The sequence below is a fragment of the Rattus norvegicus genome, chromosome 5 (assembly GCF_021556685.1).
Source record: "Rattus norvegicus strain SHRSP/BbbUtx chromosome 5, alternate assembly SHRSP_T2T, whole genome shotgun sequence".
Taxonomy (NCBI): Eukaryota; Metazoa; Chordata; class Mammalia; order Rodentia; family Muridae; genus Rattus; species Rattus norvegicus.
Window position 1 is genome coordinate 127,643,647 of NC_141538.1, and position 24,254 is coordinate 127,667,900.

Genomic DNA, 24,254 nt, shown 5'->3' on the forward strand with positions numbered 1-24,254 from the left:
GGCTTTGAATTTTAAACATTAGCTAATGAAGTTACAGATGAAGGCATCGGATGGGTTGCCCCGGTATTCTGGTGGAACGGGACTTCCAGGAAGAGTGCAGACCAGTAGGAAAACAGGCAGGCTCACAGACCTCCGAGGAGTCCCTTTCCAGGGTCTCTCTCTGAGTGGCAGGCAGTAAGAGCTCTGATGCCTGCCTGGGCACTTGGCCTGGTTAAATAGATGGTGGGTGCTGGATCGGAAGGGCACAACTGCATGTTGTGTCAAGGCTGGTGAATCTGGTAATCTGCAGGGTTCCAGGTTGGGCAGGAAAAGGAGGCTGAAAGCAGGCAGGGAGGCAGGAAGGTATTCCGGGTAGCTGCTGGGTGAGGCTAGAATCTTTTTTTCCTGGGGCATGGGCTGCAGTTCGTCATTTCCTCTGCCTCTGCCTCCCCCGCACTGCAGAGCACAGTTGTGTAGAGATGGGACTGGCTGTTCATTCATCCGCTAATTGTTTTGATAAGAGACTCTAATTATCCACTGTGATCATCAGATTACCCTGGCTCCAGGAGGGAGACACTAGTGATTGAGCTGCTGCCTTGCTGCCACCACCATCCCTGGTCCCTGCCAAAGGATCCTCCTAGTGCCTGGGCCACCATGCCTGGAAAAGCACCATAGGTTGTTGTTGGTGAGTTCTGCTTGCACCATCAACCCAAGAGCAGAACCTGCCGATGTCAGGCAGAATTTTCTTTTGATTATCTCTGTCTCACTGCGTTAAGTCCACAGATGGTTCTAGGGATCTCACCCTGTGGAGAGGAGCGCAGGGGAAGCAGAGGAAAACACAGCAGTATCTAATGAATTGACGTCAGCGTTGAGACAGATTCACACGCCTTTTTGTACTGTTTGATTTGATCAAGTTCTACTTCCACGTGATTTTTTTTCATATAAAAGAGCAATAGGCAAAAAACAACCAGGAGGGCAGATTATAAATTAATCCAATACTTGGATCCCCCAGCAGAGGTAATGGGGAACGATGGCATCATAATTGATCTGATACAGGTATTCACACGAGTGGGAGCTGCAGCATAAGGAGTGTCTCATCTTGGAAGGAGGGATTGTGACCAGACCAGATAGGTTAAACCTCTGATACCTTGGCCTTTGACAAGCCTTGGTGTGGTGAGTCTGACCTTCGCTGGTGGGAAATGTGATCCCCACCCCCCACCTGTCTTCATCATTCAGGCAGCATCAGTGGAGCCCAGAGAAGCTGCTGAGAGAAATGGGCTTCTGAACAGCCCTGTGGTTAACATGGATCTTAGAGGAAGCACAGCCCATCTATGGGATCTGACGTGACTGGGAGCAGTAGTGGTAGACAGCAATGTGATGTAAATGCCACAGGCACTAAGCAGTCCATGCTGCAGTAGTCCTCATGCTAGTACAAGGCTTTGGTCCTACCCTTTCTGACTGCTCCATTCTCAGAAGATGGACATGTCGCAGGGGATACCAATTTCCTTCCAGTTCTCATTTCTTAAGTTTCTTAATTCTGAGCCTCATTCTCCCACTAGAGTACAAAGTCAGAGATCAGTTCTTTTCTGTTCCAGAGCCCCTGCTGCTTCAAGATGTACTTTCCCCTTACAGAACCCAACTGTTGTCTTCACCTTTGGGGTTTATCTAGCTGGGGAAGTTTGGCAACACATAAGGCCTAGATAACCTGGCCTCCAGAAATCGTCTTTTAATAGACTTACTGACATCTTGGGCCTACTTGTTTCTCAGGAGCCAGCATTCAAAACATTTTTGCAGAACACATTGTAGTTCCATTAGGGCACTGCCATTAACCTGGTACTCCCACAACCTGGAGTAGCTCTGGCTGGCCTTGACCTCAGCATAGATCCACCTGCTTCTACTTCCCTAGTGCTGGGATTAAAGGTTTGCCCCATCATGTCCAGCCTATGGAATGATTTTGTTGTAAAGGGGGTTCGCCCATGGCCTCAAAATCTCAAACAAGACCATTTCCATTTCAGGGTTCCTTGACCTAAGCATTGCTAGGGCATTCAAGGCCAACAGACCTGGTCGATAACTGGGCAGCAGACTTCAACCCTGGTTCCTGCCTTCTGCATCTGTATCGTGGGACTTACTAAAATAGGTTCGCTAAGAGAATACTTGGATTAAATGAAATGATTTTGTGATAGGCTCAGGGCAATCTGGTCCTGCTGACTGTCTATAGATGTTTAGTCTTCTTTGAAGAGGTCATACAAGTCTATGTGTCATACCACACTTAACACTGAGCTGAGGGAACACTAACCTGATAGGGGAGAGATCTCGTTTGCTGGTTCTCTCCAAACCCCAATAGTCTTTTCAGCCTCACTTCAAGGGAGTAGAAGCCAGCACTCAGGAGGCAGGGACAGGCAGATCTCTGTGGGTTCCAGGCCAGCCTGGATATTTCCAAAGGGGGACAGGGGAACAAGTCTGACAGTATAGATTAAAAACAAACAAACCAAACCAAACCAAAAACAACCTCTCGACACTAGGGTCAGTCCTTCCCACCTCTGGTTGGGGAAATGTTGCTGTTTTGAGAATCCAGGCCAACTTTCAAGCCAAGCACCTCCTCCCTGCCCTTTGCTTGCCTGGAGACAGAGAGCATGGGGGCTGGGACAGGGATGGTACTGCCTGCCTGTTGGGACAGGGTCCAGCTAGCAGGCCAGGGCAGAGGCTTTAGGTAGCAGGCTGCAGCAGAAGCATGAACACCACCTTCCAGGGAAGATAGGGAGCCTCCTTCCAGAAGCAGGACTCTGGCATCTTGTCTAGCTGGAGAAACTGGTTTCTAGGCTCCTAGGCCAACTTGCTGGAGGGGTCCTGGGATGGAGAGGCCAGGAACTGAGGCTTGGCTCTGCCTGTTTGCTGAGCTGCTGACTTTCCCCCTTTCTGTGAGCCATCTATTATCTGTGTATCTCTCGGCCTTTTACAGAGCTAATTAAACCCTCCAGGTACAGTTTTAGAGCCTAGAACTTTTTTTTTTTTAAACTTTCCCAACCTTTGTACTTTGTGGTGTGCTGGAAGTTTAATTGTCTTGCTTAGGGCTGATCATTGAGTCCTCGAGCTGGAAAGGAGAATGGAGGACCCTGTTCTGTTCACCTAAGATGGTCCTAGTATGCCTCCCCCCTCCCCCTCATCAGTGAAGGTGGTGTAATTATTTACCAGTATTGTTCCAGAAGGCAAGGATCATGGCTTTTTATTTTATTCCTCTTTCTCAGACAGAGAACTAGCAGAACAGAGGGTTTGTTGTTTAGGTTAGTGAGGGTCGAACCCTAGCATGTCAAGTAGGATGTATCAGAGCCTGTATGTCCCCCTTAAGTAAGACTTAATGAATGCTGCTTATAGAAGTACGATTTTGGGGACCAGTGACCCATGGTGTCTGCTTTGTTTCAGGTGCGCTGTGTTGGTTTTCAGCTCTGCCCGTCATACCAGCTGGCTTGACTCTGGGGACAGAAGTGGTTTGTTACTTTTTCTTGAGCTTTGAATAGCTCAGAGGTCAGGGACAGTCGTAGGCCTCTGGAAACCAGGTCTGTTCCTTCCACTCTTTGTGAGTGGAGAGTGCTTGCCTGTGGTGTATGCCCTTTGTTTCTGTGTGACCTGGCCAGGCAAAGCCTTATGGAATTTAGTGTCATCTTTGGTGTTTGTGCCAAGTGTGCATATTGCTAGGTGGTGGCCATAGAGGAATAAACGGTCATAAGGCTCCTGCAGGGGCTGAGTGGTGTGCACAGAAGAGTGAGCAGCCTCCTCTTCTACAAGTATCTGCTGGCCATGGCTTAGCTTTCCCACACCATGAAACAGGCAGGGCTGCGGTGGGCCTTGGCTACCTCAATAGAATCGTATAGTCCTTTTCTGTTCTGTTCACTGCCACAAACTGCTGCTCTTTCCTGGTCTGTCATGGTCCAGCCACTGGTGGACAAGAGGACTGGCAGAGAACAGAACCTCAACCAGAATTTCCTTGTTGGGTGCTTGAAGTCAGAGCCATAGGATCCTACCTCCGTGTTCATTGCATGTTAAGACCTACTTATTTTTCCAGTCTTGAACTGGAATAGGCAGGGTGGAGTGTTCTGTCCTATTTTTTTCTAACCTCTTCTCAGCCTACTTCCTACTTTTCCTACTGCAAGCCAGCAGTGCATAAAACATGGCCTTCCTTGTCCAGCCACCTTTCCTGATTGGCTAAGGTCTCTCTGCCACCTCCACTGCAGAGGACTCATTATCCATTTGACTCTGATGAACCAATCTTAGCTCTGTGTTCCTCATCCTGCCCTAAATTCTCACCTAGAAGATAGCCACATTTGAGGGAGCAGCACTACTGTGCTTGAAGGGCTTTCCTCCTGCATGTTAGTTAGCACACACCTTCTTGCCTTACATATAGTCAGTCAGCCCAGGCTAAACACCCCATCCTCTGGTCTCCACTCGAGGAAACTGAAATCCACACAGGTGAAGAATTCCTGGACTTCGACCTGACCCACACTGCTGTTTGCAGAGGTTCATCTGGGTGAGACTTACTGCTTTGTGGGCGACTCCTGCAATGCAGATTTGTCAGGGTTACCATGGGTACTGGGCAAGGAGCCTAGGGCAGGCCAAGGGGAGTACACACAGCTTCTTGGATGGCCTCACTGTTTTATTCATTTATTTATTTTATGTATAGCTCACTCTGTATGCACACTAGAAGAGGGCATCAGATTCCCATTACAGATGGTTGTGAGCCAACATGTGGTTGCTGGGAATTGAACTCAGGTCCTCTGAAAGAACAGCGAGTGCTTCTAACTGCTGAACCATCTCTCCAGCTCCATCAATGGTCCCACTTTTGTTCCTAGTTTCCTGCTGCCAGAGTTGCCTTTTAAAAGAGATCTGCCTACTGCCCCATATCTGGCATCTTGAGAAATCCCCTCGTCTGTAGGGTGAAGTCCTTCCTCTATGCCCTTTCCTGGAGCCTCTAAGGTCCTGTGGTCAGCATCTTTTTCCAGCCACCCCTGTCTCTCCAGCATGCACAGAAGGTCTCCTTGGAGTTCACCCAATCTGTTACTGTGCCTTTGCATAGGAGCTTTCTCTGCCTGGTGTAACCCTTTCTTCCAGTACAGGTTTCTCCTTATAGCTGACCACCAGGGCATTTCCCTGGCAGAGACTTCCTGCCTCCTCACACAGAATAAACTGTTCACTCTCGCACTCCTGTTCATCCCTTTCAGAGTCACTGTCTGCCAGGCACCATACTGACCCACAGGGGTTTCCCAGGCAGCCTCCTGATCTTGTTTCTTGATTTAGTATTCTAGGTCCTTACCGCCTTTCCTTGAAGTCAGAGCCTTCTCTGTGTCTACAGGAGGACCACCATCAGCTTCCCAAGTAACTCCCACTTTGTCAGGTCCTGGTGTTAACTTGCAGCCTGTTTGTACTCACCCTTCTCTTTGGATTCTTTGAAGGTGGTCCTCCCTGTTTCCTGGTCTTTTTAACCTAGAAGTGCCAATGTCTCTCATCTCAGAGACTGACTTCTTTCATCTGACTCGTCCCCTCCACTTGAAAACACTAGCATTTGTCAAACCTTCCCCAGCAGACTGGAAGCCCCTGAAGGGCAGGGACAACCCAGTTCACCTCTCAGGTTTGTCCCTGCCCCAGGTATGAAGCCAGCGCTGTCACAGTATGCAGAGGTCTGCTGTCTTTCTCCTGTCTAGACCTGAGGAGTAGGGAAGACTCTCTGTCTAGATAGATAAAAGGGTTTGAAACCAGTGTCTTCAGCATTGGTCCCTAGAATTCTACCCTGGCCACCTGCCTCCCTCAAAGAGAAGAGGCCAACAAAAGAACAATAAAAATACCTCTTTCTTCCTTCACAACTTTTTTTTTTTTTTTTTTTTACAACCCAATAAATTGGTGCCAAACCTGCTTCTGGCCATTTTCCTGGAGGTAGTCATTGTCTTCTTGGAAACTGAGGGTTGATCATTAACAGGTTGGGGGTTGGGGAGAGCTTGTAATACAGGTAGTGGGCCTGAGGGTGCACCCCAAGTGGGCTCTGTCAGGAGCTGTCTCTTCCCTCAGGAGAGCCTCTTTTCTGTGACTACTGCATCTTAGCATCTTTGCAAGTTTTATCTGAGAGGAATTCACCTGGTCCTGGCCTCTCTTTCCCTCCAGCCAGCAAAAGCAAATGTTCCTAGTACATGAGCAGCAGCAGTGTCAGGTGCTGCTTGTAGCCCTGGTCCTCCGGTATGATGGGTTGGGGTACGTGCATGCGTTGTGGCGGGGGCCTACTGGACATGAACCCTGGACCTGGGAGGTGGGCCCATCACTTAGAAGGAGAGAGACTGGAACCAGTTCCTTGGAGCTCCGCTTCTTCACCTGCAAGAAACAGCCCTTCCTTCCTGGGTTGTCACAGGGAATGAACAAAAGCACCATCTTGTTGCCTGTTTGCTTGTTTCCTGGCCCTTCCTCGTTAGGAGTGCTCTGCAGTGTTGAGGTGGTGTTCCTAGGGTTCAGCTGGTTCACACACAGAATGAGAACTCGCTGTGGAGGGGGTAGAGTGACTTGTGGGGTCACTGTGCCTAGTTTGTTGTCCTCCCCATCTTTCTGTCAGTGCAGTCAGCAGGGGGCATGTGGCCGTCTCTAGCCTGGCAAGAAGGCTGTGGTGGCTCCTCTTCTGGCCGCCTGCCTGCTCTGTCCCCACACATGTATGCCTGTGTTCTTGCTGTGCATCCTTCCCTGATGGCAGACTCCACTCCCCACCCCCACCCCCCTAGCCACTCCCCACCCCCGACTTTGGGGTGTGAAGATGAACTGGTGTGACTATAGCTTGGTGTTTTGGTGTCTGAGAAAAGCAGAATTGGCTCAAGCTGCTTTCTCAGTTAAGGGGATTTAAGAAGAAGGAGAAAAAAATTAATCCTACCCTGGTGCTCAATCTGACACCTTCCCTTTGAGCCCCAGATGGTTCATTGGGGTAGAAAGTTGGCCACGGCTGCTGTAAGGGAGCTGAATGGTTTGTCTCTGTACATTGGAAATTGTGGCTCTCAGTTACATGCACAGTTTGCTCAGGGTGTGTGTGTGTGTGTGTGTGCGCGCGCGTGCGCATGCGCGCATATGTGCTCATGCATGGGGTAATCATGTATGTGCATTGTGTGTGCACATTGTATGTATTCCCTGTGCCCAGAAGTTCCCCCACTGGTAAGTGGCATGCTTCTAGGTGTTGGTCATGTAACCCTCCTTGTTCATTCACCTTGGTTTGTGTCTCTCACCCAGTTCTTCACCCCCTGAAGGGGTCTGAGCTAGGTAGGTGGTGTGGAAGATGGGGACACAGGCCTAGCTGTCCCCTTACAAACAAGCTCAGGGAGTAGAGGTGAACTTTCTCCCTGTTCTTTCCCTGTCACAGCCACTGGCCCTAACAAATGCTCTCCAGTCTACACTTGTGACTGTGCTTGGTTGCCTTTTCTTTGAATAAACATGCTTCCAGCTATTCATAATTATGTTTAATGGCGACCTTAGGTTTTATTGAAGCATTTCCTTATTGGCTAGTCCTTCCTGCCCTTCCCTACCATCCTGCACTATACATAAGACTGCAGCGAACACCGTTGCCATTCATTCTCCATGGTTTCCTTGGGATAAATTCCCAGAAGTGAAGTTACTGGATGAGGAAAGATAGGCTCATTTCAAGACCCTTAAATTATTTTGCCAAGTAATTTTTCAAAGGGTTATCTTGAATTATACTCATATAAGTAATACATAAATGACTCGCCCTAACTATACTTTTACTTTTTTTTTTCATTTTTAGAAGGTTTTGCTAGATGAACAAATCCTAGATAGCTGTTTATATAGTGTTATAGCTCTAACTTACCCACTGACCTCCCAGCCTGAAGCCTGCTTCTGTTGAACTTGGTACACTCTTCGTTACCCCATTTTCCAAGGCATAAGAAGGGGGTCACGGGGTTGGGGATTTAGCTCAGCGGTAGAGCGCTTGCCTAGCGAGCGCAAGGCCCTGGGTTCAGTCCCCAGCTCCGAAAAAAAGAAAAAAGAAAAAAAGAACGGGGTCACAGGTAAACCACATGTGACCTCGATCCCTTGTGCAGGATCAAGATGGCTTCCTGTGCGCGCGCGCTCTCTCTCTCTCTCTCTCTCTCTCTCTCTCTCTCTCTCTCTCTCTCTCTCTCTCTCTCATATGGCAAAAGGAAGTTATGGCCTAGAACGCCTGAGTATCGAGGAAGGAGTACCCAGGGCTGGCTTTGTGCACCAAGGTTCTGTAGAGACCCTGATACATCATTCTGTTCAAGAGTATTTATGGGGCCTCTTGGGCATCAGGCTCAGTGGGGACTGGGAGATGGATAAGAGCCAGCAGTCACTCCAGGCAGACAGAGTCACACAGGGAATTTCTATATGACGTGACAGATGGCTGGATAGGGTGCCATGGATGATCAGGGCCAGAGTGACAAGCTCTGCCGTTCTTTTGTTCTTGAGATTTTAAACTCCCTTCCCCCATTCCTGCTTATTAAGGGAGGCTAGGCTACTCTTCCCTTCTTGGCCAGTAGTAGGTAGCTTTCAACTGTTTGGGTTTTACACACCAGGCGGGACAGCTTCCTCTGTCCTGGTGTGAGACCCAACGCTACAGATTTCTGAAACACCCTTTGACAAAGTAATTCTAAAGCAGAACCTAAAGGAATTTAAGTTGAGTATTCTTGTCTTGGCAATTGTAACTTCTCATCTAGTTAACTCCTGTGTCTGAGCACTTATCCATGTGTCAGGTGAGGGTCCAGCTTGATGACCATGGCTCTCCACTTCATAGTGTGTGATCTAGAAGGACCTTCTTAAGGACCTGAGAGTGCTGATTGTCCTTGGTGTTTGTGCTTCACAGAAGGCCCTCAAAGCGTTTCATTTTACTCTCCCTCCTACTCCTGCCAAGTAATTCTCTGCCTGGAGACTAGGCCTAGGTCAGGAGCTGGCAAGGAGGAGTCCTGGACTCAAAAGAGAGACCTGGCTCCTGGCTCCAACTCACTTCCTTGTTGCCTATGTGACTTGGCTCCCTCTGTCCCATCTGAGCCACTTGGTTGCCTCCTAGGTCTAAAGTAAAGGCCCTCCCACTCCCTGCTTCAGAAAGCTTAGCTCTCTGAACCTACACTCCAGGCACAGGGCAGAGGTGACACTTGTAGAGGGAGGGATGCCTAAGACCTCACACTTTATACTTTCCATTCAAGGTCTTGGACATTGACTCCAGGGCACCGGCATAATACAGTGGACTGCTGTGTATCCCTTGCCCACAGGTAATAGCTGAGGAAGAGGCAGGCCAGAGGCAGAAGAGCAGGCCTCAGACTTTTAGAGGAAGATCCTAGGGCTGTGCTCCCAGTCTGCCTTCCATTGTCCTGGAGCCATAAGCTACTAGCCCCCTCCCCCAGATCTTCCTCTGGAGAATAAACTATCAGCAGGATTGATTACCCTGCAGGTCCCTAGGCAGCTGTCTCTGGCCTGCATCTGGAGCTGATTTCTGTGCCTTGTTAGACCCATTGTCTTGGATGGCTCGTTTCCACAAATCAAAGTTGGCTTCACTGCCCTAACCCTAGTGTGACCCCAGATGCATGTTTGTTCGTCCCATGAACACTTCCTGCTTAGAGGGGAGAAAAGCTAAAGTGCACATGAGTTAGCGTAAGAGCCACCTCCCTGCTCTGATGCAGACAGGATGTTCCTTCCCATCCCAGCCCCTCCCTGGCCTCCCACCTAGGCCTGCCCTTCTGAAGTAGATTCAGAGAGGACGGATATGTTCGGGAAGTTGGAGCCATCACCTGGCACCAGAGGGGAGACTCATAGCCTAGTGGCTCCTATAAGGCTCTGTGCCACCCACATCAAGGTAGGAGCTACAGGCCTCGAGACCTGGCAGACCCTGGCATGGGCAAGTAAGTTTGATCTAAAATACTGGCAGCAGCCTATTGGCAAAGTTTGTAGCACAGGCAACTGAGTGGATCAGTGATCAGCGATGGCTTCCTTCCACCTGGAGGGAATCACTATGAGTTGATTATGCAGGGGTTATGGGGAACTGGACACTGCTCTGGGCTGGGGGATTTCAGTGGCCTTAAGTTTGTCCCTTCTTGTCAGTGTTTTGTTTGTGTGTATGGTGGGTTTTGGTTGGTTGAGCCTGTAAGATACAAAGCTCTCAGGATCCACCTATTTTCTCTCCCCAGTGCTGGAGTAAGAGGGCATATGTGGTCATGCCTGGCTGTGTATGTGTCTTCATACTTACACAGCAAGTGCTCTAGTCTTACTGTTAGGACTTTTATGCTGACAGTAATTTAGCTTGTCCTCCACTTGAAGACCTTAGAACTTGACTGCCGTGTTGGGGTGCAGAAAGCCTGTTCCTTCAAGGCAGTGAGTGGCTTTCCTCTTTGCCTCTCTCCCCAATGGTGATGGGAGGATAGAAGCCAGGATGGCTCAGCCCTGTGGCTGGCTGACTCACTTCTGATTAGGGACCTGTGTGGCTGGCGTCTTCCTGCCATTGTTTCCTAAGCCCTTTACAGGCTCCTCTGTCTTTATGAGCCCCACAACAGGTCCTGTGAGTTAGGGAGTCCAGAGAGCACACCAACATCCAGGGTTCTTCAGGAGCTGTCTCTGGCATTGTGGGCTAATCCTCACTGGCTTTTGTTCAGGAAGAGAGCCCTTTCCGTGGGTATTTTGAGTTACCATGTGTAGCATGTAGCCTAGTCTTATCTCTCAGACTTTGGAGGCTGCCCACGATCAGACCTTCACTTTGCTGCCCCCTTCTGGGACGACCAGCTCTTTACTCATGGACTGCCTTTGCCTGATCTTCCTCACCCCAGGAAGCAGTATGTCCAGCTGCAGAATTCTTACTGCTTGAGAGCCCCAGACAGTCAGGATATATCCCTTCTGCATATGCATACTCCCTCCAAGAGTGAGGACGCATGCTTCTTGTAGGTGCCATCACCCCCAACCCCAAATCCAGATCCTGCCTAGTCTTATCCCACCTATCCACCCAAACCTTTGTTCTTGGTGAGACCTCAGTCAGCCTCTTATAGCAGGGTGGGTCATCGCTTGTCTTGTGGTGTAGGATACTACCTACAGTTGTTTAGTAGCCCAGCAGCAAAAACCCAGGTGCCTATAAAATAGTGGAGGGAAGGAGAAGGTGGGAGGGGAGTGGAAGGCCGAGCCAGAGCTGCAGACCTTCAGAGTCCACCCCTTGTGAACCCTACCCAGCAGATCGGCTTCCCACCCAGCCTTTCCCCTCCCTGTGGTCTGGACCCACCCAGCCTTGTAGATTGCATCAGGGAGCCACTTACCCCCATTAAAACTGGGAGGGCCAGGGAGGGAGGAAATGGGCTAGGGTGTGTGGAATGTTTTAGCTAATGCAGGGAGTGCTTTTTAAAAGGCAGGTAGAATTTTTTTCTTTATAGATCAATTAAAAACCCTTCTTAAAATTAGCCTCTAGGAAGGTGTGTCAGTGAACTCTTGTGTCCCACGCTCTTTGCGTCCTTCCTAGCAGAAGCCCTTAAGAAACTTCTTTCAGAGATGACCAGTGTTTTTAAATGCCAGGTAGTGACCAAGGTAGGGGGAGCTCGCACTAGGGTTGAGTACCGTCCTGGGAGGGCGCGTAGACGAGCTGGACTCCTCAGGGTCATGCAGCTTGCTGGCAGCAGCAGGCACGAAGAGGGACATCTCATCAGAGCTAGGCAGATGGCGTTCACCTGCTCGGGACTCACTCCCTGGTCTGCAGCCTGGAGTTGCTGAGATAATAACAGACAGCTGCCGCCCTGGACCTAGATCTGCGGGCATTCAAAGGCGTAGAAGTGTGCAGGGAGAAGGAGCCTGCCCAGGGCCTCCCCACCCGCCAAGTCCTGCTTTTGTTTTGAGAGTTGTGAGCCCCTCCTTTCCCGCACCAACATCCGAGCAACAAGAGCGCTTTAATGGAGGACAGTTCTGTTTTGGAAACGACAAGAAAGCTCCTTGTCAAGTGTGACCTGGCCTTTCCTTTGTCTGGCCTCCCTCCTTTGTGCCTGTCTGCAATGGGTTTTGTTCCCAGGGGCAAAGGAGCTGGGCATGGATTTGGTGTGTTCCTGGGGTTTTCTTTCTCTTTTCTTTTTTGGCAGCAGCTAAAGCTTTTGGTTATTTCTGAGTACAGGACAATTGGGGAGTTGGGGATTCAAGACCACTCCAGTGCCTTTGAGTTACTGAGTGGTGTCAGCAACAGCGAGTGGCAGAGAAGCCAACTTTCTGACCGCCTGGAGATCTCTCAGCTCATTGTATATGTGCGTCAAGGACAAAAAATTTCTCATGGCCTCCAGTCCTAATAGGGGCATTTGCCCAAATATCCTCAGAAGGCAAGACTAGCTGTTTAGCCAGCACTCTGCCCTCTAGCTGTGCTCTGAAGGAACTGGTATTTCCTAGTTACCATGTTATTCTCCTTCACTGCCAAATAGGTCTGCGCTGGCCAAGGTTATCTGGACCGGGCTCCATCCAGTATGGGCACTATTGGGGAATGGTGGGGGGCAAAATTGGATGTTACTTCCCTCAGGGCAGAGCTCAGGCCTGACACCTTCAGGCTAAGACTCAGGGCAGCTCAGTAGAGGAGTGGCGCTAGTAAGATTATAGGATCAGCTTGATCGTCTTAAGTGCCCAGCCAGCGTGTTCTGATTGCGTGCCTGTGCTGGCACCTCTGTCAGGTGTCCTCAGTTGAGTCACAGGAGCTGTGTTCTATGTGTGCCCCTTAGGGCTTATCAGAAGAACATTATAATTTAGTTGTGGTGATGGCTCAGTCCAGCATTTCATCTCTAATTATCCCAAGCTAGTGATACTTATTTTTAAAGAGTAGGGTTTTTTTTTTAAAGGTTTGTTTATTTTTTATGTGCATTGGTGTTCTTTGCATCCATGGCTGTGCGAGAGTGTCAGATCCTCAGAAACTGGAGTTACAGACAATGGTGAGCTGCCACATGGGTGCTGGGAATTGAACTCAGTTCTCTGCAAAACAGCCAATGCTCTTAACCACCCCAGCCATCTCTCCAGCCCCAAAGAGTAGTCTTAAATGAGTATCTCTCAGTCCAGCTCTCTAGGACCACATAGTAAGATCCTGTCTCCAAAAGACAAAACAAAACAAACTGCAACTGAGTTTTCAAAACTGTCCTTAACCGAGTTTCTGACTTGCTAGAAACCAAAACCTCTTCTACTCTTTTTTTCTACTTTAATTATTGATAAACATCTCTGGTGAGACTTTGGGCTGGTTTTTTTTTTTTTTTTTTTTTTTTTTTGAATGGAGTTGAGCTTGAAAATGTCCTCTAATGTATTTTTACAAATACAGGGAGAGACAGACAGACAGACAGACAGACACACACACACACACACACACGTGAGGCCTGTACACAGTGTGACCCTGATGACAGCCAGTAGGCCTAGGCAGCTTCAGCTAGAATGCTCTTTGATCTTTGCTTTTTGGAACCCTAAGGTTGAAGGTAAGGGCAGAATACACAGTGGTTGGTTCCACAGAATACCAGCAGCTGTCCTTGGGAGATGTCAGGGTCCCAGCCCTATCTCCCACCATAGCTTGCTTCCCTACTCGTCTCTGGTGACCTAGGTAAAAGTAAGGATGACTCTGGAGTGTTCTTGTTTGTTTTCTTCTCTTTCTAAACTTCTCTTTGTCAGGCTGGTTTCAAGTAATTCAGCACTTGCTAATTATGAACCTGGTGTCCTGGCCTGAAATGCTCTCCCTGTTTGGACTTGCAGCTTTCCAGTTCCAGGAGTAGATGTATGCTCTTTGACATCAGCCCAGGTCTTATCGGAGCCAAAGTGTGTATTCTCACATTGCTCCCATTCTTACTCAGCTAGTGTGTCGGGTCCACAGTCTGGGCAGTGTGCAAACACAACTTTCTTCTAAGGGGAACCAGGGAGACGGGTGGATGGCTCGAGGAAATATGAACCAAACCAGGCTTTGGCTGGTCTTACAAGGATGCCAGCAATAGTGACAGGTAGGAGGGGGACTCCACCAGTAAGGGTAAGTTTGGAAAAGGTTGCTGAGGAGTGCATGTTATATTCCACTGGGACATGGGTCAGCATATCCACACATAGGAAGGATGACGGGCAGTCATAGGAGAAGGCAGAGTCATGGGAAGCAGTTTGCAGGTAAGAGCCCTGCTAGATAAAGAAGCAGACGAAGGTTTTAAAGCGAGGACTTTTTTCCTACTGTAGTGTGTTTTCCCCAAGAGTATGTAGACTTGGGTTCACTAGCTTCTGTTCTAAGAGCAGATGTGGCCCTGTGCTAACCAGCAAGGGAACCGTCTGCTCTCCTGATCTGTCTCCATCCAGAGATGGATCTAAGTCATAGTTTCCCCAGCTGTGACATCTGAAAGCAGGAAATCTGAACCCCTAAGGTGTGTTCAGGGCAGGTGCTATATCCCCTGAAAAAGTGAAGAGGGACCAGTTACCTTGAAACAAAGGAACCTCTCCTATTCAACCTCTGCTCCTCACTGGGGAGAGAAGGAGGGATCTTTCCTTCTCTGTTGAGAAACAGTTTAAACCAGCCATGGTCTCAAGACTGAAGAGACTGAACTAGGGGAATCCCAGGTTTGAGGCCAGCCTGGAGTACATAGTGAGATGTCTGAATGACAGCAGAGATGTAATCCCAACAGTCTCAAGAGTTGGCTCCTTCATGGTGGTACTGGTGTTTTTCTGGATGTTGGGAATATAATTGTCTGTGATTGTCTGAGACTTGCAGTGGCAGACCTAGGATCATTCCATAGGCAAGCTCTGTCTATTCTCTGACAGCACCCACTGTTCAGCCTCTGGCCTTTCTCTAGCAGCATTCCCTGTCTCCTGGCAAACCCAGGATGATACTGAATTACAGTGATGACTGAGCAAGCCTGACCTATCGCTGCCCTCTCGCCGCTTGCTCCTGACACTTGGAGCAAGTGACCTGTCGTCCGTCCGGAGCCCTGCCTGTTCTCCCCTCTGTCACATACCTCTCCCCCTGCCAGAACATAATTGGCACCTGGAGCATACCCATGTGCAGCCTATGTTTCAAGTACTTGTAGCAAGGGATTCCAAGAAGCACCAGTAGGGCAGTGAATAAAGAAACAGGATTGCCTAGTGAATGGTAGACCCGTTTGGGGTGGCTGGCCTAGTCTGTACTTCAGAGTGGTGTAAGAGCTGAGTGAAAAGGTATTCGTAGAGGCTGCGTAGACTGGAACATTTGTTACTGAAAAATCCTGGTGACTTGTGTGTAAAAATACTGAGCCAAGGTCTCTTTTGGTGCCAGGACCTGTTCTGTACTCCTGGAGCTGGATACCTGAGTGGGTGCTGTCAAGGTTCCTGAGCAATGGCACGTTGTGCCTGAGTGTGGCATAAGGAGTGGGCTGGATGGGGACAGGCCACAGCAGGAACATGGAAGAGAGAGCAGTAGCCGGGAGGGCCTCCTGGAGAAGGAGGCCCCACCTAAGCTCATCTTGGGTCTCATGGCTCCCAGAGCCCTCTTGGACAACACCCTCTTCCTGCGGCTCCTGTGAGGGTGCTCTTTGTGATCACTATGGTGTACCTCACTCTTGTCTCTAATTGTGTGGTACAGTGTGTGCCTTATTACATCAGGATATAATACTTGCAGCCTGGCAGTTACCTCGTTCCCTGATTGTTTCGTGCATTTATCTTGTCTGCCCTGCTGTTCCTTTTGAGAAGCAGGTACTGTTTCTGTGACTCTGATCTCTGCCCAGGGCCCAGAGGCTAGGGTGTGGCTGGGCACCAAGGAGCCTGCTCTCAGGGCCGGAGGCCAAGTCCTGCATCGGCCAGGTGGATTTGACCTGTGGTCTTCTGTACACAAGCTTGGTTTCAGAGCCCCTTTCAGCCCTGTTGCTTGGAGCTTTCTGCTCTTACAGTAGCCAGCCATCACCCCTTTGTTCTGCACGAGTGGCTCCTAAGGCTGAGTGTTAGAAGGCAGCAGTGAATGGCACATGGACTGTTTTGCCTTCAGAGGCCTAAAATAGTAGGAAGTAGATAATGGGGGCACAACCTCCACTTCATGCTTACTTGAGAGCACATCTACTCGGTAGGTGTTTCAATACATTTTTACAGCACCACCTATGCTAAACACTGGGGTACCCCGGTGGGCAAAATGGAGGCTCCTCTGGTCCTGTTCTCATTCAAAGCTAGATGAATGTATATTCTCTTAGGAGTATGCTCTTACACACCTGGTGCTTTGGGGAGAGCAGCAGGCACAAAAGATGGGCCTATACCTCGAACCATCAGAGCCCTAAGAGACTCCAGAAAGGGATGCACCAAGTTTTTGTGTGTCCCACCCCAGGCAGTGACCCAAAGCTAAGGTGTTTATTTATATTTTTGCTTTTTAATACATGATATGGGGGCAGGGGGATGACAGGATTTTAAATAAAAACCAGATGAAGGCAATACAATGGGTGTTTGGGAGTAAGGCAGCCCTGAGAGCATGTGGCTGGGTCACCCCTTATAATTATGCCTTTATGAGGAAGGCCCTGAAACCCAGGGTGGTGGTGGGCGGGGGATGCCTGGCTTCCCATCTGCTCAGCCCCACTTGGCTCTGAATGGATTAGTTCTGTTTGGGTTAGAGCTTGTGCTTTTAGCCCTCTCCTTGTTCTCTCCCTCACCCAGACGCCTGCCCAGGACTGTGAGCCTTAGGTGCCAAGAGGGTCCCAGTGTGGGTGAGAGAATAGTGAAGTAGCCATCATCCCAACAAGAGAAAGGTTACTCAAGTTGGCATTCTGTTGACTTTCAGGAACTATAGTTGTAGTTGGATCTGAGAAGTGTCTGACTCCATGGACACTAAAGGGGAAGTGTCCACTGTGGAAGCTGAGGGGCCAGTGCTATCTACAGGAATGAGCACTGCCCGGAACACAGTGCCCCATAGATTAGTTTGTGCTGCTAACCCAGGGGAGATGCAACTGCTGGTCTATCTCTGTGACTTTCTGTCATATGAAATTTGTGAGTGTGCACTGATTCTTTCTGGGCAGATGGTCCTAAGTGAAGCTTCTACTGAAGGGAACTGTTGGCACAAAATTATGGGCAGCGTGACAGTGAAAAGATTGGATGTGGTCTGTTCCTGACCTTAGGTTAGTTAAGTGATCTCCGAGCCTCTGTTTTCCCAGTCTGTCACGTGGAAATATTCATTCCTGCTCTGCAGAGTTCGTAAGCGGAAGCGGCTCAGTGGCCCCTCACAGGGCGTTATTTCCTGGATGTGTAAAAGTTGCCATTTCTGGATCACCATGCCCCATGCATGGTGTAATCCCATCATTCAAAGTGTTATGGAAACGGTTCGATTTCATGAAGGGCTTCAGGGAGCCTCGGTAGGGTCTAGCAACTCTGCTTTGAAATAAAGAAATGTATTGTATGATCTTACTAAGCTCCTCAGAGCCTCATGAGAGTGGACACTAAGCATGTTGGAAAGGGCAGAGGCAGCAGCCGTGCCATGTCTCTCCTGAAGTCTGCATTCGGACTAGAGACTCAAAATTTCACACATGTGGAACAATTAGAGAAAAATAACAGATGGTGTCTGATCAGATGTCACCACTCTCTGCAGCTCTCCCAGAGTGCCCCACCCTGAGGGAGAAGTAATCCTTCCTTTTCTCTGGTATCCTGGCCCAGGACAGGCCTGTGCAACACTGTATTACATGGATTGTAATTGGCCATTTATGCAACAGCAAGTGTTTACTGAGTGTCTCCTCATGCCAGGGACCTGCCAGGGACCTCCTTGGGCCTTCCTCATGTCTTTGCTGGCACCTATGCTAGGCCCAAAGCTGAGTTAACTTAGGACTTTCTTCTCTCGGGGCTGGCAATGCTTATGACTTGGGCAATGCTTATGACTGTCTGTCTATTTTGAGATAGTGTCACAATAGTCTAGGCTGGTTTGGACTATGTAACCCAACTTTGTCTCAAACTCCCAAGTGTCGGTGTGAACTGATTGGATGAACTGCTATTGGGTTGTGAGATTTTTGGGGTTTCTTTTGCAAATAAATTCTTTAATGTGCTAGCCTGTTAGTAAGGTTATAGAGGTATGGATACTGTTTGCTTCCTAGTATATCATGGTTAGAGCTGCTGTTCTCAGCCTGTGGATATTTACATTACGTTTCATAACTAGCAAAGTAGCAGTTAGGAAGTAGCAACCAAGTAGTTTTATTGGGGGGGGGTCACTACAGCATGAGGAACTGTATTAAAGGGTGGTAGCATCAGAGAGTGGAGAACCACCTACCTCTGATCTACAGGGTGAGACAGCCTCAGCCCACGTTGAAAGTATTGAGGGGATCTTGTGCACTCATTCCAGAGCCCCGAGAGGAGGTCTGTCTTAGCGACCTAGCAGAGCTGCATGATTGTGAACCTGAAAGAGAAAAAGGCCATGCAGGTGAGGGCCTGATAGGCAGAGAGTAGCCAAGCATTCTAGAGTGGGGAAGAGCCTGAGCATGCATGCTGGGCCTAGGAGCAGGCGCCCTGTGAGCATCAGGAGACAACTCAGTTCAGAGCTAGCTCAGTGCCAACTAGGTTGTGGAGGGCTGGCCAGGCTGATCTAGTGTTGTCTGGAGTAGGGCCCCGAGTAAGCCAGTGCCCTGAGTTTGCTCTTTCTGGAGAAAGGGGGCAGAACTGAGGTGAGGAGGCTGACATGGTGGACCAGACTGGGAGGAGAGGGGGTTTAAGTCCTGATGGTATAGGGGTAGTCAGAACCTTCGATGCTCCAAACCATTGGTGAATTTGGTGGTTGGGAGAAGTGCCCACAGTCCCTTCAAACACCACACTCTTTCCTAATAAAATAAATGTTCTTGTGTCTAAGTGGGTGGGATGTATATTACATAAACAGCCCAGATTTAATAAATGTTAAAAATGAAGACGCCACCTCTCCAAATCTCCCAGAGGATGGCAGTATGAGAGAATTTGAGGCATTCTGGAAGGGTTGTGGGCATGCATGTCTCCTGCTATAGGCCTTAATTTTCTTTTTGGTGGAATTGGCAGGTAGGGATCATGGACCAGGGAGAAGGTGTGTTTGTACCCCATGACTGCCACCTTTGTTCCAGGAGTTGACGGGCAGCTCAAGTGTGTAGGGCAGGGTGCTCCCTTCTTGGCAAGTGAAGTGGAAAATGCCAGTGTCTTGCAGTGAGTCCTAGTGGGTGTGGGGTGGTGTGTGTGTGTGTGTGTGTGTGTGTGTGTACACTCGGCTGGGTGTGCCTCCAACATCTCCCTTGGACAAGGCATGTGTGCTGACCTGGTTGGGAACCTGCCTGGGCTTCTTTTACAAAATGCTGTTTTCCTTATACCTATCCACAACACCAAGCACAAAGCCTTAGCACCGCTTAGCTCCCCTCACACACCATGTGTGTGTGTAATTTACCACTGCTGCCAACTTACTTCCTTAGGATATATTTAGATAAAGTGAGATAATCGAGAAGTAGGACACGAGTATTTGCACAGGGATGTTTGCATACGTCATCTGTGGTGTTTTTGGACCTGATGTCCAGGAGCTGAGCTTTCCTCACCCTTTCTAATGTACTTGGAGAGAGTATAGCATCCCCTCTTGGAGGGACTTGTGGGCACGGAGAGTGAGCCTTTTTTTGCCCAGATGAAATGCAGCTGGTTGTCCTCCCAGCACACCCACCACTGCCTCCTTCCCACAAAATGAAGTAGCTGCTCAAGGCCACAGAGAGAATGAGTGGGAGGGGCAGTTACTGTGAGTCTGAATCTTAGGGCAGCCACCTCCTGGGTAACATGGGATGGTACCCTGTAAGAGTGAATGCACTTACTCTGCAGTTTACATTTATTACAGTCGTAGGGAGAGCATCCACCCCCTGCTTTGCACCCCTGCCAGAACACCTCTGTTATGTCTTTGTAGAGTGTGTGCTGTCCATGTGGTGAGCTAGAAAGCTAGAGCAGAGAGGTCCCCTCCCAGGATGTGATCAGCTTACACAGGGCCGGATGGTACTCTTCTGCATTAAACTCAGGACCTCCATCTGCAAGACGGAGGCAGCATTGATGAGATTAGAAAGCTGAACCAAAAGGCCAATTAAATCTGAGGCTCTACCTGTTTGGGCAGCTGTCTAAGCCCTGACCTGCACCCACAGGCATGCTGGAGACTCTTAAGAGAGCCTGGCCAAGGGAGAGGGGAAGGGGTAAAGTAGCCTCACCACTTAGGCCAGTGGGTCTCTCTTCCAGGTTGTATCAGGGCCAGCAATAGGAGGTCTGGTTCAGGGGCTTCTAAAGTCATGGCCTTGCATCTCTGCATCCATGCAGCATGAGCAGAAGTTAGTTGTAAAGGTCCCCCTGAGAATCTACAGTGTACAAATCAAGAAGTAGGTGTGCATCCTTTGTTACATGGAAGTGGAAGGAAGGGAGAGGAGGATCCATCCCTAACACAGCCTTTCTTAGGTTTCCAACGGAGAGGTATGTTTGGGCCTAACCAGGAAGAAAGTTCCATCTGTTGTCATCTGTGAACTTGTTCAGGACAATGAGCTAGCCTAGTCACACTGCTGGCAAGATGGGGTCAGTAGAAGGCAGAACTGCCACCTCAGGAGCTTATTGAGGGATGGATTGGGCAGTCTCCCCTAGTGTCTGCAGAGAATAAGTCTCAGAATAAGGAGTTCTGTGCCTGAGTTCCTGGCACACAGACAGAGTCTTTGGGGGACAGTCTGGGAGCATTATAAAGATCTACTCTCCAGAGCATCAGAGGACAGGTAGATGGTGGTTGTTAAAGGTGTGTCTGTAGAGGACCTAACTCATACATGCAGGCCCCTTTCTTGGAAGCCTTGCAAGTCTATGGGGGCAGGCAAGTTTATAAGCCACTTTCTAGAGCCAGCCAAGGCACAGACACCTTGGGAAATCCTGTTCCAGGGCTGTCTTGCCCTTACCTTGGTATGTGGACTAAGGGATCCTCAGTTCCTTCCTGTTACATAGCTCTGGAATGAGTTTCTGAAGCCCATGCATTGCCTAGGTTTAATTAAAAATTCTTGTCTTGGGTGGAGACCATGAGTAGAATTAGACAAAAATCAAAGGAAAACAACCTACATTAGGGCAGTTTTGCCATAGATCGGGGAGCTTGTCATCTGTCAGGGATTGGTCTGCTGTTCCTGAATTCTGGGTCTCACAATGTAGGAGACCCTGGATTCGGGCACTGTTTTCTGGTAACCACTGTGACAAGAGAACAAGGAGTCTTATAGGAGTGACGCTGTGTTTGTCCCTCTTGACATTTGGGCTTATGCAAGTATGTTCTGTTCTTTGAAGTTACATGGTTATGAAGAAGAATAAGGAAGGAGAGAGAGTTTTTTCCCCAGAAAGGCCAGACTGAGCTTATCCAAAAAGGTCTTTTACCTTGGCTAGCATAGGGAGGGGCCAGTCAAGGTGTGTGTCTGTAGTCATTTGATGCTTAGTGGTTATCATGTGTAGCAGACATTGAGACCTGCTTTGCCTTTTCGGAGCTGGGAGTATGCAAGAAGGTAGCTTCTGTTCCTGATGAGGCCGGCTAAGAAATGCTATGGCAGGGGTTGGGGATTTAGCTCAGTGGTAGAGCGCTTGCCTAGCAAGCACAAGGCCCTGGGTTCGGTCCCCAGCTATGAAAAAAAGAAGGGGGGGGGGGGAAGAAATGCTATGGCAGAGTTGAAACAGAGTCTGCTCAGTGCCCAGGACAGCCTAAGAGATGCGTTGGCGGGGCAGAGAAGTGGACATACCAAGTACAGTCCATGGCATCTGCATAAGCTGGTCACTAGCAAGATTTCCCTGTGGTTGCAAGTGAGGGGACGAGAGAGGGAGGGTGGATGGGGGGGAGGAGGGCAGATGATTAGTGCACAGCCTTTCATCATCCCCTGGCTCTGCTTCTCAGGCCCTCCATCAGCGGGCACATTGCAGGCCAGAGCATCATGCCTGCCTCTAATCGGTGAGCAGCCAAGGAGTTCAGCATGTTCACTGCTTTCAGTGTATCTTTGTTGTCAGTGTCTCAGGGCGTCTCATGAAAGAGACACAGGTGGGAATCAGCATGGTTTAGTGTTGAATTCTGGTTTTTAATCTTTCTGTTCATCTTCTGGCCTAGAAAGTGAGATATGTTTGGTGGGTGTTGATGGAGAGCTAGGCCTTCTCTGGGAAGCTGGGAGGAAGTGGGAGAGCTTGTTGAGCAGAGAATGTGAGAGTACTGGCTCCTGGGTAGAGGGGTTGGCACCACCCCAGATGTGGTTAGTACTGGGGTGGATCAGAGTAGGATGCAGGCTCGAGAACTCAGTCGTTAGCCCCCTCTTCCCGCTATGCCCTCATTGTGTTTGTCAAGAGAGATTGAGGGGGTAGGCATGCGATGGTGTATGGTAGTGTCTCTATCTCCTTAAGCCAGCTCAGGGATTGCTCTGTGATGCTTATCTCTTGTACTCCACCTGTGGACAGTGATCTCGGACTTGGCTCTGAGGACTTCACTGCAGTGGAGCACGTTGTCTGGGAGTGGGCCTCTGCCCAGGCCCTGTTTACCATTTCCAGATGCCACAGCTGTCTGTAGCTTCTCTTGATTTGTATATGAGTCCCATATGAAAGTGACACTTTAGACCAGCCAAACAGAAGGTTCTTGATCAAGAACCCCAGGGCCTTTCTAAGTGTAAGCAGCCTTCTTTGCTTTGCTAAACTGGGCCGAGACCAGGAGAGACAGTGGGTCTCAGCAGTTCACTGAGAACTGGGTTCCCTCCTTGCACTCAGTCTCTGAAACATGCCCTACATGTCTTCTGAAATGGGAAAAATGACAAGAGTTAAGTGTCCTGAAGTCACCCACACCACTCTTTGCCCCTGTCGTCCTTGGATGTACACTTTTCCAGGACAGTCGAAGTCTCTATGGTTGTCTTGAGAGGGAGATTGAGAGCGGTCTTTGCTGTGCTGACATGACCCGTGACGAGGAGATGTGGGCTACCTAAGTCATTTATTAGCAAGTTCTCAGCAATGGCAATAACAGCTTAAGACACTCTCAGTTCCTAGGTTGGGGTATGCCTAGGAACAGTGTGTCCTGAGATGTGTGGGGCGGTGTGCATGCATGTATGCGTGTATGTTGGAGCCACTGGGTACTTGGATGTGGGCTAGCAGTAAGCTAGAGGAACTGTGCAGCCTTGGGATTTGACCTTGTGGCTTCAGCACCTGCTCTCCATAGCAGGACTTCTGCAGGTGGTTTTTTTTTTTTTTTTGTTTGTTTGTTTTGTTTTGTTTTGTTTTGTTTTTTGGTTTTTTTTTCCCCCCTCGGAGCTGAGGACCGAACCCAGGGCCTTGCGCTTTCTAGGCAAGCGCTCTACCACTGAGCTAATTCCCAAGCCCCTTCTGCAGGTGTTTTATTCACCCAGATAATATTTACTGAGACAGCATCTTCTCTGTGCTCGACAAACCACAGCCACTAGTCCCTGAGAAGACAGCTGGCTAATTTAATAAGGGATTAGCAGTCAGGTGGGAGGAGTGCCGTGATGAGGAGTGCAGGGAGATGAGGGCGTCTTCGTTTATCTTCAGTTTAGATATGGCACACCCGGCAGACTTCAGAAAGCCTCCACAGAGAGCTTGACTGATAGCCTTCAGGCCAGGCTATATCCAGAACAGAAGCAAGAAGTAAACTGGTGGTTTGTGCTTGGTTCCTGATCCCTTCGCTTTGGGAGCAGACCAGCAAGCACTCTCTGTGAGCCTCCTGAAAGCTGGCCAGGGTGAACTTTGTTCTAATTCTGCTGAACAGAAGTGTGGGGTCTCCTCACAGCTGATTACTACAGAAACAGAAGTTGAGACACATGGAATGGCTGTTTGGCTTCTAGGGAAACCCGTAAGTACCAGAGCTGTGGCCCTTCCTAAACACGCACACATACACCATGGAGTCCAGCATTAGAGGTGTGAACATTGCCTTCTCCTCAGTGCCACTCCTTTTAGTTTGGAACCCTAAATAGTTGTAGAGACTATTACAGGTGACAGGACCAGTCTCTTTGGTCTAGCCCAATCCGGCCAGCCAAATACTGTGTGACTAGGCTTTGAGGAAATTGGTTGGCCCAGTGTAGGGACTGAGAGGGGTCCCTCACAATGTGAGCACTCACAGGGAGAGGCACCCAGGCCATGTGGTGTCTGTTGGTGGTGTGATGTTCTTGACAGAAAGACTGAGATTTGGAATCTTATCACTTGGTGTGACCTCAGGGCTTGCCCCTTAACCCTGTCATTCTGTAAACCAAGAGCTTGGGGCTCTGAGAAGACCTGAGTGGCCTTATCCATGGTCCCCTGCCTGCTTCTGTCAGTCCCCACGGAGCCGAGCTGCAGGTGTTGTGCTCTTTTATGTCTGTCTGAAGATATGGTAGAGGGGAAGAAATGTGGAC

General features: G+C 49.3%; 1 protein-coding gene across 33 annotated transcripts in view; it reads left to right on the forward strand.

The window, feature by feature from the left end:
• Ssbp3 (single stranded DNA binding protein 3) overlaps positions 1–24,254 on the forward strand; it is a 141,416-nt gene that overhangs the window by 69,601 nt on the left and 47,561 nt on the right. For 5 of the 33 annotated variants that reach the window (XM_087551400.1, XM_087551404.1, XM_087551405.1 and 2 more), the window contains exon 1: positions 9,712–9,860. Coding sequence is in view for 5 of the 12 variants with exons in the window: in XM_087551390.1 (XP_087407516.1) it covers positions 9,725–9,814 (90 nt within the window). In the remaining 7 variants the exon portion in view is untranslated. 33 annotated transcript variants of the gene reach the window in all.